Source organism: Vidua chalybeata, chromosome 9 (genome assembly GCF_026979565.1).
Source record: "Vidua chalybeata isolate OUT-0048 chromosome 9, bVidCha1 merged haplotype, whole genome shotgun sequence".
Classification (NCBI taxonomy): Eukaryota; Metazoa; Chordata; class Aves; order Passeriformes; family Viduidae; genus Vidua; species Vidua chalybeata.
Genome location: NC_071538.1, coordinates 18,608,103 through 18,622,498, shown reverse-complemented (window position 1 = coordinate 18,622,498; position 14,396 = coordinate 18,608,103). Strand labels below are relative to the sequence as shown.

The window sequence follows — 14,396 nt, the reverse complement described above, 5'->3', positions numbered from 1 at the left end:
GAAACTTCCACCATTTTAACAGCTTCTAATCCATTTCCTGTTTTCTGAATCAGACATTCTATATCTATCATTTCATAGATGTTTTGTGATATTAAACAATAAAAAAATTCAATCCAAAGCTGTGAAGTGCAAAGTCAGGAGAAGACCAAAGTAAAATCTGTGAACTAACACTGCAAAGCTCCCGGGGCCCTGTGCCCACTGTGTGTTGCTGAGCCTTGGAGCTGGCACTGAAGGGTCTTTTCCTGGCTGGACTCCAGCCATTTAAAATAATGCACTGTATCTTGGCTTGCTCATTTGGTTTGGTGGCTTAGGGAAATGGAAATGCTGGCCATTCAGATAAACTAGACAGTTGTTTTACAGAACTGCATGACTCAAAAAAAGTTGTGTAAATCATGCTGTTTGGATTCCTTTGTAGCTTGTACCTGTCCATTTAGCAAATCAAACACCTGAGAACTCTGTACATTCTCTTTATCTGAAAGAACTGCTGAATAAATATCTCATCTCTTTGATGGTGGGAATGAAGGATGTTTAAATTAATAGACTTAATTTGACTTGGGAATATTTTGAACCAAGCTCTAATTACATGCAATTTTAAGCCAGCTGACAGATAGCCTTTTAAAAACAAGCTTGTCACTTTGACACATCAAGTCTCAAAATGAAGATTGCTTTTTGCATATAGAATTTCTCTGTAAGAGTGAGAACTTGCCACCAAATTGTCCTTTGAACATGTAACAATAAAACTGGTCGCTATGCTTTTTTGTAGCAGGAACACTTCAACATACTTTTTATAAGGTCATATATTAAAAAATCATGAAAGGGTAGGAGGCTTTTACTTCTGCAGTTTCATTATTGAAAATTGTTATTATCTTGCTGAGCGTGGTCTTGAAAAAGGCATATTTTTCCATTATAATTTCTGTTGATTTCTTAATCTCATTTTGAATCTGCATTTTATATCTTAATTCCAGATCAACAGTAGATTATAGGTTTGCATAACTGTAATAAATGGCACACCCCTCACTATGCTGTGTCCAGACTTCCACACTCTAAGGTCTAAGGGTAATTGACTTAAATATTAGATTGAACAAGCCCCAGAACTCGGATGTTTGCTAGGTCAATGCTCTGAAGACTATGTTCACATCTTTCTTTTAACTGTTTCTGTGAAATTTTTGTTAATTTGATTTTCCAGCTAAGTGAAGAGTGGGGATTGCAGCACTGTGATGTTGTCCTTCCGTCCCTGTGGTCATCTGTCCAGTTCTGTAACTGTATCTCCAGTGTGTCTCCATTTCACTGTGAAAGCTCCTTCTGTCAGGAGCTTTGTGGGTTTCCTTCCAGCTCTTCTGCATTTCCAGACACTTGTGACAGCACTGAGTAAATTGCACTAATGGGCTCAGTGGAAAGCAGTCTGCTAGTTTGAAAATCTGTTCTAAAATATTATTTTGAGTAGTCTGGAGGAAAAAAAATCAAGGAAATTAGAGAGGGATTTGTTAAAAAATACCTGCATATAATCCAGGCCAGAAGAGTATTTTTCAGGGCAATTTACTAACTTATGATACACTTAATTTGTGTAACAGCATGAAATACTACTAATTTTTTGAGTTTCTAGAATATATTACAATTTGTCAAAGAATCATTCTATTAACTATGAAACTGCTTCTTTCCACTGTCCCCTGCTCTTTACCAAGGCACTGTTCCTTTAAATGGACTTGAGCATCTGCTATGTACTCTGTCCATGTGCAACACTTCCCCCTCCAGCAAGAGTATCCTGCCTCTCCTGTCCCTGGAGGAAAAAAGATCCTTCTTTCTTTCTTTTTTTTTTTTTTTTTTTTTTTCCCTTTTTGTCTTCTGTGCCTTTCTAGGACAGAAATGTATCTCTCCTACTGTCACTCTCACACCTTTGCCAGGCAGCTGTAAAGATAACATCTCATCTTTTTTTTTTCCTCTATAGAGCACTTTTAGTCAAAGTGCTTGTTTATATGAGTGTGCTAACCTGATGAAGAAGCTTTCATTTCTTCTTCACAAGTCTTTCTCCATTTATAACATATAAATATGGTTAACAAACCATTTTTGTTCAGCTACCCTTGAATCTGTATGGTTGAGCAACAAACCTTCACTAATTTATGTGTTTCAGGATTTCAGGAGGGAAATGGCATATGCAGCAGGAACTGAATCCTTTTCTGCCAGAGTGTGAATTCAGAGATTTCTGACAGCTGACTTGCTCCAAAAGCCCCAGTTTGAAAATAGAATTCTTTCTCCTATGTTATTAAAAGCAATCTCTTAGAAACAGGTCTCTCAGGTAGATTACGAGCGAGATATGCCTCTGCATTACTGTAGCTGAATGCGCCTTATAGGTTATGCTTCTTTTATAAGCAAAACCGTGTCACAGGTATGAGAACTGACTTAGGATTTGATGTAGTCATTACCTGAAAATGCTGCTGCTGTTACTGAGCATGATCTGGGTGGGTCCTGCAATCAGCTTTGGCCTGTAACTGGCAAAGGCTGCCTGCAGAGCAGTCTGTGCTGCAAGTCTTCTCCTTCAGCTGTGCTCTGACCTGGGAGTAGGTTTTGGCAATAGTAACAAATCAGAAGATGTGAGCTAGAAGAAGATGCCTGGGGAGGACCTGGCTCAGAGAACAAATTAACTTTGGGATGATTTCTACTGTATAGAATTAAAAAAGAGGTGTAGGAGCTTGTAGCTGCCAGGGCCTGTGCACTGCCATGTTGCCTGTCCTACCGTGCTGTCCTCCTTCCAACTATTGCTCTGAGAGATGTATTCCTGTCTCTCCCAAGTGATCCATTCTTCTGCTTAGAGAGTTGGTTATCTAAGGGCAGTTAGAGGAGCAGTTGCAGTTTACCTGGGAAGGTTGCAGCTTCCTCAGCAGGGTGATGTTGGGTTTTCTTGCTGCAGAATTGGAACACGTCATGCTACTGCACTGGGGATGCACAAAGCAGGGGGTCTAAACAGGGGCAAGTCTACTGCTCCCATGACTGAGCCTGCAATTCACAGCAGCAATTCACTGGGTAATGTATCCCCCCAGATGAGATGCAGGGTCTCTCATCTGTCACGTGACATGGTGGGAAAAAAAGCTGAGACTGTTCCATTTCACTGGATCTTATTTGCCCTTTGGAAAGGAACAAAGGGAAGGACTGCATCCTTGGTAAAATATTTTGGAAAACTAATGGTTTAGAACTGCTGGTGCTTTGGTATTCAGTGAAATGCCTGGTTGAAGATGGACTACTGAAGAGAAGTCAAGGAGTTGCAAAACAATTTTTAATTATTACGTACAAGCTTAGGTCAGAATACAAATATTTATTGGTATGGAACGGTGCTTTTGAAAAGTTAAAATCCTAAAGTAAGTTGGAGTACAGAGTACAGTCCCATTACTTTCTTTTCCATATGGCTGAACTACTAATTGTCCTTAGAACACTCCAAAGGTGGCCATAAATCTTTACCATCAACTCATGTATGTCTGCTTAAAAGTTGACTGGTCACAGACCTTGGGTATTGGTACGTGCTATTTAGACCCTAAAGAGTATTCTTTTGAGAAGAATAGAATAGTGTTTATCTAAAGAAAGGCAGTATTTCAGCAGTGTGGTGCAGGTTGGAATTTTATGGTCCACCTTCAGAACACGGTGTGTTATAGTAACTTTGGGCAGATAATCTTCTGTGATTTTAAGGTGAATGAAATTTCTATGAGCTGCTCTCTTTTTATTAGCATATCATAGCTTGTAAGTCATGCTGTGTTGGTAAAGGGCTGGCATTTCTCACAGGGAATGTTAATCCTCTTAATATTCTTCCAAATTTATTACAAGTTTTTAGTCAGTACAGCAAAGAAACAACTGCCATGCAATTTTGTACATTCATAGAAGTCCTTAATTGTCTAACAGACATACTTCAGTATTATTCCCAGGAACTAAACATGTCTTGTACTCTGGTGGTATTCTTAGCCTGAGAAACAGATAACGTGCAATAGCCAGTGAGTCACTGTGCCCAGCACTGCTTTTCCTTCACAGTGGTTTTAAGGAGGACAAATGCTTTGCTTTCCCAACTCTGTGTCTAATTTTAGTATGCCAGTGGGCCCGAGGACTTTCAGGCCACCTTCTCAGATAATGTCATCCAAAATATTCAAACTTCAAAATGGCTGGGTGCTACTGCTGTGCTGTCTGACATTGTATCTGTGTATAAAACGTCTCCCGTTCTTTGTGGATAAATACACAGGGGCACTAAATGGACATGAGGGAGATTTGTCTTGTTACAAAGCAGAATTTGACTCCTGGTGTATTTGTGACAGTCATAAGAAAACGATAATCTGTTCTTTTTATGCTTTTGCATTACTGGGCTGCTAAGGGTAAATGTCTGTCTTGAAAGGGTGTTAAATCTTGGAGCTCAAAATATCTGCTTTTGTATTTTCTTAAAAGGCGGGTGACTTGTCCAGAACATACATCTCTCTCTCCTCTGTTGTGTGTACACACACACAGAAAAAGAAAAAAATGTGAATTTGTAAATAATGTTTTAGTGATTTTGTTAATGCGCATCTTGTCCAGTCTTAGGAGCACATATATTTCGCATCATAAGTCATGGCTGATTTGACTTTGCTGTAATTTTCTGCTGTTTATAGTAGAAGAAATTCCTTGTGCTCTCTATAAGCTATTTTAAATAAGTCTTGCAATCAGCAAAAGCAACAATATAAACTGATTTAAAGCTAGTGTGAGAAACTTTAGCTACACATATAAATGTAGAAAAGAAATGAAAGCTTTTAAAGATCAGTAACATATTATATATGTTTTGAAACTTGTAAATTTGCTTGAGGCAGCCTGCCAAAGACAACATTTATTTCCTTACAGTCTTTGGTATAATAGTGCTGCATGCCCAAAGTCAAGTAGCAGTGTGTTTAGAAGTGATGCATTCCCAAGGTTTTTTCCCTAATATTTTAACCCATTGTTCTTATGTGCTTAAGCTGGACCTAAAAAGCTTCTTAATATGTGTGGCTTTTCATGTAGTGCTGTATTCATGAGGGAAAAAAGAAAAAAAGGAGTTTTGTGTGACTGTAGATGTAAAAAAATAGCATTTTATGCAAATAAGTGTTCACTTTAAAAACTGAAAATTTAAATGTTTGTCAACCCAAAATGTCTTCAAATTATATCTGTTGTGTCATGAAGTAGTCATGAAACTGCAGCCACCTTTCCACATGGTTATTGGACAATTGCTTTTAAAAACATCGAAAAGTGAAAAAGAGGAAACAGATTATTACTGTGATTTCAGTTATTTCCCATTTGGTACTGAAAACCTATCACACAGTGTGTCTAATTTAATTTTTTACTTAAAATATGTTTTAAAATATATAACACTAAATTCATTGAACTTTATGGAGATAGAAAATGGCATTATTGATTTAATTCAGTGTTACCTATTTTCATGTCCAAAATGTCTCATACCCAAATGAAAATTAGAAAAAGAGGTAATATAATTTCATTTTGAAAATTAGTACTGCAAAATTATTTTTCCAGAAAGAAAATAATTGAACTGCAATGAACAAACTTATGTATTTACAATAGCTTGATCAATCTTCTAAAATAAGCAATTCTTTATACATGCAATTAAAAGTGTTTTCATATTTAGTTTCCTGCTAATTACTTTTTTTTCAGGATTTGTCTTTGACAAAGTCTCTCTTACATTTTTTACACAGGTATCTAACCATTCCAGAACTAATATTTTCTACAACCGGAGACTGAAATGGCATGACTGGAGTTTTAAGTAATTTGGCTTTGACAGTTTCACCATTTACTGAGAAGCTAGAACAGATTTTGAACTCTATTTCTGCACTATCCTAGGTTATAATGCCATCCTTTCCTAATGAAGGAGGTATGCTAGTCTTGGATTTTTAATATACTCTATGAATTAATCAGTATGCTTGTACCTATAAATTGTGATGGAGTACTGTTTGTATTTTTAGTTAATTTGTATATGTTATTTGAGATTAAAAAAATGTTGACAGTTACAATATTATTTTTCAAAGATAACCATGGAACTACTCCTCTGACTTTGAGTTCGGAACTACCCTATCAGAGCACAATTAAAAGAAAAGTCAGAAAGAAGAAGAAGAATGGAGTCATCACTGCCAATATAGCTGGCACAAAATATGAAATTGGTAGGAAGCTGCATATTTTGCTTTCATCCTAATAGCGTTTGATGTGAGAGAGTTACTGGTTAATGGAGTGAAGTAATGGACTCTGCATCAAGCTGACAGTGAGACATTTCTGAAGGAGTTTCTTTTATAAGAAACCTGGGGTTTTCTTGTAACGTTAATTCATAGCTTTGGATACTGTGCATCTATTAATCCCCATTTGTTACTCATATTGATTCCCACTTGTTACCTTGAAATGTAAAAACTTAAGTAATCAAGGAGGCTGTGGAAGAGCCTTTTAAATACTTGTTATATATGTGTTTGGAAGTTTACTTAAAGCCTTGAAAGATGAGCAGTGTAAATTTAATGTTAAATACTCTAATTATTATACAGAGGCTTCTCAGTAAAATCCTTTAATGTTTTGTATTTTCATGTTCAGTGCTAAAATATTTTTTTCCTAGAATCAGAGTTATGCATGGCATGTAATCAGTCTTTTTTTAAAAATTAAAATAATGCATGCATTTGCTTTTGCAACACGGTACCTTCCCTAAGGAGACATTTTTGTCCCTATCTGCAGTGACACTTATAATCATCACTGTTTTAAAATTAACTTATGGCATAACCAAGATTAAATCTAGTTGGTGTACAAGAGGATTTTTGCTGACTGATTGGGGAATACCTTGAAGCTCTTTGCAGTTCCCATCAGTGGTTGTGCTGATTCCTGCCTCACTATAAGGTGCTGTAACATTGTAATGGCAGGTTTGCAATAGACTGATGGAAATATTGCAAGATAAATAGCTTGCGATGCTAACATTGTTCTCAGTCAAAGGGTTCTATATTGGAAGTGTTTAAAATCTTAACTGATTTTTTAAATGTTGAAAATTAATCTATTTTAGAGATTCAAAATAGTCCCTAAGAGTGTGATTTCTCCATAGTGCGTGTAGTAATACAAGAGATGGGATTTGTGAAAACGCGTGATGAGGATGAAACAGCAAATCTGATCTGGAGTGATTGTGCTGTGCAGCAGGAGAAGATTGCTGAGCTGCGGAACTATCAGGTGCAGTGGCAGTTAAGATTTTTGACACGTTTCCATAAACTGCTTTACTCTGAAATGTTCAGTAATTGTCAGTAACTGCTCAGTTCCATTTGTGTGGAGGGGAAAAAAAACCCACACAAACCAAACCAAACAGGCTGCATTAAGGCTGTACCACTGCATAGCTTAAAATCCTATTCTCTTTTCCAGAGTTGTTTGTTCTTACTACTTGGAATCTGATGTATAAATATTTGGGGCTGTTCTTTCATGCTTTTTTCTGCCAGTTGGGTGTTGTGAATGATCAATTTAAAGAAGATACAAAACATAATTTTTAAGTTTCTTGTAAGCTTTGAAGCAGTAAGTTAAGAATCAGAGCTCTCTCTCCACAATCCTGTGAATAAATATTTTGGTTTTTTTACCATTATCTTGTGTTTGTGTTCTTTGTTTCTAGATAGGTTTGTGAATAAAAGTATGATAGTCACGTATATGAAATTAAATCAATGGGCATGGATGGAAGAGAATACAACTTGCAGCATCTTTAGCATTGTTAAGAATAGGTAGTATAGTGTAAGATATTGTCTTAAATAATTTAGATGTAACAGGACTTGTGTTTGCCTGAGCATTCAGTTGAATGTTTTAAATGATTGTAATTAGGTATGCCAGAAAAACTAAAACGTTTCAATTAATTTTCCTTTTTTTTTTCCTACTTCCTCAGAGAATTAACCATTTTCCAGGAATGGGAGAGATATGCAGAAAGGATTTCCTGGCAAGAAACATGACTAAGTAATATTTCTTTTAATATTAAGAAGTTTTCCAGCTGTGGTATTTAATGCAATAAGATACAGAACTATTGATTTTGAGGCTTGTTTATTTTTACTAAGAAACTAGGAGAGGACCAAGAATAATTTTCAAAGTTCTGTAATAACTTTAGCTTTGGTCCTGGATCTGTAGTATTGGAGTGGGCTACTTTATTTCTCCAACTGACTTCAGTGGAGTATCATGTGGGTTCACTTCTCTGTCTAAACACTGCAGAATGGAGGTGAGTCTTGAATTATTGTACAATAAGCCTAATACATAATACACCCATGTATGTATCCCATAATAGTAGAACAGAATAAAAGAACTGTATGTGGCTGGATAGTGCATCTGGACTATCCTGTGCAATGTGCTCTAGGATAACCCTGCTTCATCTGGGACACTGGACCAGAGGACCCACTGAAGTCCCTTCCCACATGACCAATTCTGTGATAGTACTTGTTTAAAATAGTTAATGGCTATGTTTTTGTGTATATCAAATTTAAAAAATGTGAAACATCTTACTGTTTATATAAGAAATTAGTCAGTGAGGCTCATTTGTCTAATTACAAATTCTCCTCACTCTAGTGGAATAACTGGGTTCTGAGGAATTATCCTAGCTGAGAATCTGTGAGTAAGACTTGTAAGAAAACAATACTAAATAATGATCTGATAGCCTAGTAAGGAAAGGTTTGAGGGTAAATATATGTCAATACTTTCTTCTAATCTAAATTAGTTTGTAGAGCAGTTATTAATAGAGCTAATCTTTTGGCCCTCACACAACTTAACTGCTAACAGAACAGAATTTGTTTTCATACGAATGTAATTAATGTGATATCTTCTCTCTCTCTCTCTCTCTCTCTCTCTCTCTCTCTCTTTCAATTTCTTTCTCTTTCCTTTTCTGTTCTGTAACTAGAACACATGTAGAATGTATGCAATATTATGGTACAAATATTGTGTGCATTGCTGTGGTGTGTCCATGTCCTACGTGTGGGCTAGAGCTCCCCTGTGTCAGTGGTGCTGCACCAGCACTTTTCACTGTCCCTCTCAGACTGAAAGTAAAACCAGATAGCACATGGAGGCAAACAGCTGTTTGGAAAGGTCTTGGAAACAGTCAGTCAGCTTGGTACACAGTGCTACCCCTGTGTATTGCTGCAGTTCTGTGGTCTTTAAAAAAAAAAAAAAAAAGGAAAATGGACGAAAGGCTCTTGTTATCATGCACTTATTCTTTCAAATACAGTCTGATGTTACCTCTCTCAACCTACTGAATTCTGAGTTCAAAACACAGTTTAAAGTTACTCAGTGCTGAGATTGCACATATAGATAAAATGGGAATAATTTCTCTTACAGTATAACTCTGGGTTAAACATCTATGTTGTGACTTCACTTAGTAGATGTAGCAGGGCTCAATCAGTTGGGTTTTTTTCTCAATACTGGCCCTTACAACTCAATACTTATTATTCATACTTTATAAAAATCAAAATGATATGCCTTGAGATTGCTGGTGAAATCATAAGTCAGTTCTGATACATGGTTGAGCAGGCTCTTTCCTGTAGAATGCAGGATTTTGAACAGGCTCTTGTTCTGTCCTAGAATTTGGATGTGTAGAAACACTAATTCTCTTGTCTTGTTTACTGCAGCATGTCATTTTTTCTATTCCCATTACTGACTCTACTGATTACCATCATGGAGAGATAATGAAAATATATTGAGAATTGGTAGAGAGTAGACTTCTTTTCTCTTTCACTTCCGTGTTTGTTGTTGTACTGATTTCACCCTTTCACCCCTATGCAAGTTGTTGGGAATAAAGTGAAAGAACAAATCTACCTTACTTTGAGAGGAAAATACTATTCAGGAGATAATGCACTTCAAGAGTTCTTTTTTCAGGCAATATCCAGGCACTCTGGATCACAGGACCATGTGGTTTTCACATGCAGAAAGGTGGAAGGGAGCAGTGTAATACATAACATGTGTAATATGAAAGAAAACAACTCAGCAAAGAAAGTATAGGAACACAGAATAATGGAACAGATGGAAAGAGGAATGTAATTGAGAAAAAAAAGGCAGGAACATCATTTTCAAGGATAATAATAACACAGAAAAGAAAAAAGTAATAATAGAAGTGCCATCGTAGGGCCAACTAGATCTTAAGAGACCGTTATGAAGGATCAGTGTGGTTACGAAATGAATTCAGGAAATGGGGGAGAAGGTGCACAGGATGAGTGGGAAGGGGCATGGATCCATCTATGCAATATTGTATTTTCCAGCACCTTTGTTGATTATATTTAAAAGGTTCATGAGCTGATCATGGGCCATGAATCATTCTCATCCACACATACCCACTAACTTTCCATATGTGAAAAGTCAGAGGATTTTGAAATTTAGGTAGTGGAATCTATGTTAGACTGAAGGTTGTGCCTTTAGTGAGCTGTATTTTGTTAAACACCATTTATTCTTTTGTACAGAAAACACTTTGAGATCAAGAGCACAGTATGACCACATTTGTAAGCTAAAATAGTACTCAGAAGAACAATAATTTGCTGTTTGTTTCTCAGACCTCCTGATAAGGGCAGCAAAAGCTAAAGAACAGAACAGTGAAAAAGTGGCTACTCATAGTAGTGCCATTTTTCAACCCATGTGCTGAAAAATAGGGCTATTGTAATGGAATAGGCCTTGATTCCACGGGCTTCTTAATGATGTTCCTAAGGCCCTTTCTGAATAGGGCCTTGCAGGGAAAGAACAGAGCTGAATTCTTTTTTTGAAAGTTTTAGTGAGCCCCAGAACCTATAAACAATGCTGAAGTATTCCACTTCATAATATTAAGTGTTTCTAATCCACCCAGTTATGCATTAAACAGATAAGGCGTATAGAACTGATGTACTTTCAGTCACAATATCAATATATCAGGAATAGCTTGAAGCTATATTCAGTGACTAGGGAGTGTGTGTATTGAAACCCTTGAGTAAGTTAAATGACAGGTCTCTAGCATGTAACAGGATGCATATGATAAATAATCTGGAGAGGGATTAAAACTACAATTTACACAGAAATTGCTTTTTGCCTAAAAATAGGATAATTTCTGCCTAGATAAGGTACTCAGTTGGCAAAGTAATAACATTCATAAAGACAGAGCAGATGGAGAGTAGTTTAACAATATAAATTAATCAGAAATTCAAATATCTACTTCTGTTTTCGAAGTTTTCCTGAATATTTAGTGGCCTTCATTGAACTAGATTTGTAAGAATAATAGTTACAATGAAGCTGCTGAAGCACTGAACCTCATGCTGTGCTGCTGTAGCTATTGTGGTTTCTGCAGTGTTTGTTGGGTAGTTGGCTACACGGTTTGGTGACAGTGTATCCATTATACCAGCCCGGCTTGGCTAAGGTCCTAGCCCTACACATGGGGCTGAAATAAAGCTCTGTTTTTTCCATTAGTATTTTCGCCACTTAAAGGAAAAGTATCTGCCCAAGAGTATTACATAAGCTCATGGTAGAAATGGAAAATGGCAATTATATTGCCTCTTTTATACATTAGTTATGCTGATGCTATTAGTTTTCAATACAAAAGGAGAACTATACCTAAATCTGTATTTAATTAAAAAGTATTAAACTTCACAATAGTGACATTAAAAAAAAAAATTGAAGTTGGGGAATTTCCTGTATCACTTAATTTCTTTTTAAACTTCCAATTCCTTTCTCTTGGTCTGTGGATATTTGTATTTTAGAAATGTCCACTCTATGCTACAGAGTAGTTGTGAGTTACCTGAACTAATTTCATATGACGTTCTGTATGAAGGAATTTTCAGGTACTCTGAGTAGGTGAAATGAGCTAGCTGCACCAGTATGGAACTCAGCAAAGACTAAATTTATCCTGTTGGGAACCATGATGCCAGTGTGCATAGTACCACCGAGTCCCCGTTGCTCCTATACCTTGGCTGCTAACCAGCGTTAAAGCAACCTGTGTGTACCTCAGCCATACCGACAGCGTGGTGTGGGTGTAACTTCCTTTCTGCCACATACACAGCTCTGGGTGATGGAAACTTCTACCACCTGAATTCTTTACCATTCTTCTGCCATTTTTCTTCACAAACAACAGAGGTATAGAATAAGATATACTCACTACCTCAGCTGCTGCAGTTATTAAAGCAGGGAGATCAGGACCTTGCTGCATCCTTTCCCCAGAGTCAGAGTTTGATTCCCTATTTTTATTTTAGTTCTTCTGTTCCACCCCTTCACCCTACTCCATCCTTGCTTGATCTTGTTTTGAATGTCTTTGCTTTCTTTTGATTAAATTAGGTGCTCTTGGAATCTTAATCCAAATATACTAGGACCAAAGACTAATCAAAGCTTGTGTGATTTGTCAATGAATGAGTTGCTTGACCTGTGTCAAAGTCTATTTACTACAATTCTTTATTTTTAAAATTCTTTCAAAAGGAGCAAAAAACTCTTCCTTAATTACTTCCAATTGCTTTTTTAATTTAAAATTCAATCTTTTTTGCACCCAAGAAGAAAATTCAAACTTCCCAACACCTCTTTTTGTGTCTGTTGATCCTCATAGCTCCCCAGACACCTACCAGTATGAAAATTAAAATACTTCCCAAATACCAACCCATCCCCCCCCCAAAAATCCATTGTTTGTTATAAGTTCAGTATTTCTAAGAATAGGAATAACATTAAGTCATCTGAATGAATGGCCAAAAATTGTAACAGGAGTGAGATGGATGCCAAGAAATGAGATGGATACCAGTAACATAATAAGCACATAAGCAAAAATGCTCAAGGTAGTCTGCTTTTGAATATAACACATTCACACTCATATGAATATGTAATGGAGCTCTAACTATTCTTAAAGAAATGCAAAAGTTTGCTTTCATATTACAGAATTTTGCTGATAAAGCTCCCTTGTCAAATTGTCATGAGTGCTTTTTAATCTTGAGGATTGAAACATCAAAAGTAGTCAAAAGATTTTAACTCAATTACCCTTTTTGTGCAGAATGATCAAGAGCCAGCCTCAGGAGTACAGTTTCATTCCTCGAACATGGATCTTTCCTGCAGAATACACACAGTTTCAGAACTATGTAAAAGAATTGAAGAAGAAACGTAGACAGAAAACCTTCATAGTCAAACCAGCTAATGGTGCAATGGGGCATGGGTGAGTTGTGAGTTTATTTCAGTCTTCTTACCTGTTAAAAGTGAAATTCAGTGCTACTTACAACATTAACAATAGCTGTGTATTAAAAAGAAGATTGTATTTGGAGTTGTGTAAAAGTTAGTGTATTGGGTGAAGGTTTCACAAGCCTTAAATAAACTCAAATAATTATTATTAACAGTGTTATTTTATTATGAATTTTTCTGCTGTGCTTTGATTTATAGGGTGAGATTGTACTGGGCATAAATGGCAGGGTTTTGGTGGCTGGAGGCTGCGGGGATGTGTGTGGGAGGTCAGGATCTTTCACAGCTTTAAAACCAGCTCAAACACCCCATTGTGTTCCCAAACTGCAGCCAGTCAGAAAAGCAGAAACGTGTTTGAGAGCAGCAGCCACAAGGTTTAGGAGAGGCAGAGGAAATGCTGTTGGGGATGTGGCTGGATGTGCACTCTTGGAAGCAGGGCACACCCCTGAAGAGACTGCAACCTGCACCTGAGTTGAAGAAGTTTGATTTGTGACAGGGCTGCGCAGTAAAAATCCAATGAGATAAATATTGCAATTGTATTTTCAGTTTTTTAGATATTTTTGTTTTAGCTTTTATTGCTTTTAATATCAATTTGAATTATACTATATAGTAAAGCTTTTAGTTTTTCAGCATATGTCAGAATTACTATAAAAGTAAGGCTCCCAAACTTTTCAATTTCTTCATTTATCAGTCCTCTTGATAAGGGCTAAGGTAAGCTAAAGGGAAAGGTACCAGCATAGTTCAGAGAAATTTCTGCAAAGTACTTCACTCTGTTAGGAGTATTCAATAACAAATGTATAATTTGAAATGTATATATACATATATCTGAAATGTATAATAAATAATAGAGAATAAGATTAAGGTAGCATTAAGGTTCTGGGAATTTTATGTTAATAATTGTATACTGAAAATATTAGCTTTTACAGTTATTTAAAAGTCTATGTGGTTAGAGATTGGAAGTTCACAGTTCATATATAAACCTTTTTTCATTCTGGTGTGAGGGAACTGGAAATACAAAAATACTGAGCTCAATCTATGCCATCCTCAGTCATACACATCAGTGTCCTTCTTTGCAAACTTCATCACCTAAGGTTAGCACTGAAAGTTCTTTGCAGCCTGTGCCTCGGGCAGAAGTTGTGACAAAGACTAGAAGTCTATTTTTAGAGCTGCATGAGGGATAATCACAGAAGCTGGAGACTGGTCGTTCTGCCAAACAATTTCTAAGTGTAGAGCAAACCCATTATTACAAATTGTTGAATCAAAGCAAGCAGAAA

At 36.5% G+C, this 14,396-nt stretch overlaps 1 protein-coding gene across 5 annotated transcripts in view; it reads left to right on the top strand.

Moving 5' to 3' along the window:
• The window catches only part of TTLL7 (tubulin tyrosine ligase like 7), a 65,694-nt gene that overhangs the window by 13,684 nt on the left and 37,614 nt on the right, over window positions 1–14,396 (top strand). For all 5 annotated transcript variants that reach the window (XR_008432387.1, XM_053950724.1, XM_053950728.1 and 2 more), the window contains 5 exons: window positions 5,685–5,860; window positions 6,015–6,146; window positions 7,058–7,179; window positions 7,871–7,938; window positions 12,944–13,102. Coding sequence is in view for 4 of the 5 variants with exons in the window: in XM_053950724.1 (XP_053806699.1) it covers window positions 5,836–5,860; window positions 6,015–6,146; window positions 7,058–7,179; window positions 7,871–7,938; window positions 12,944–13,102 (506 nt within the window). In the remaining variant the exon portion in view is untranslated. The remainder of the gene's footprint in view (window positions 1–5,684; window positions 5,861–6,014; window positions 6,147–7,057; window positions 7,180–7,870; window positions 7,939–12,943; window positions 13,103–14,396) is intronic.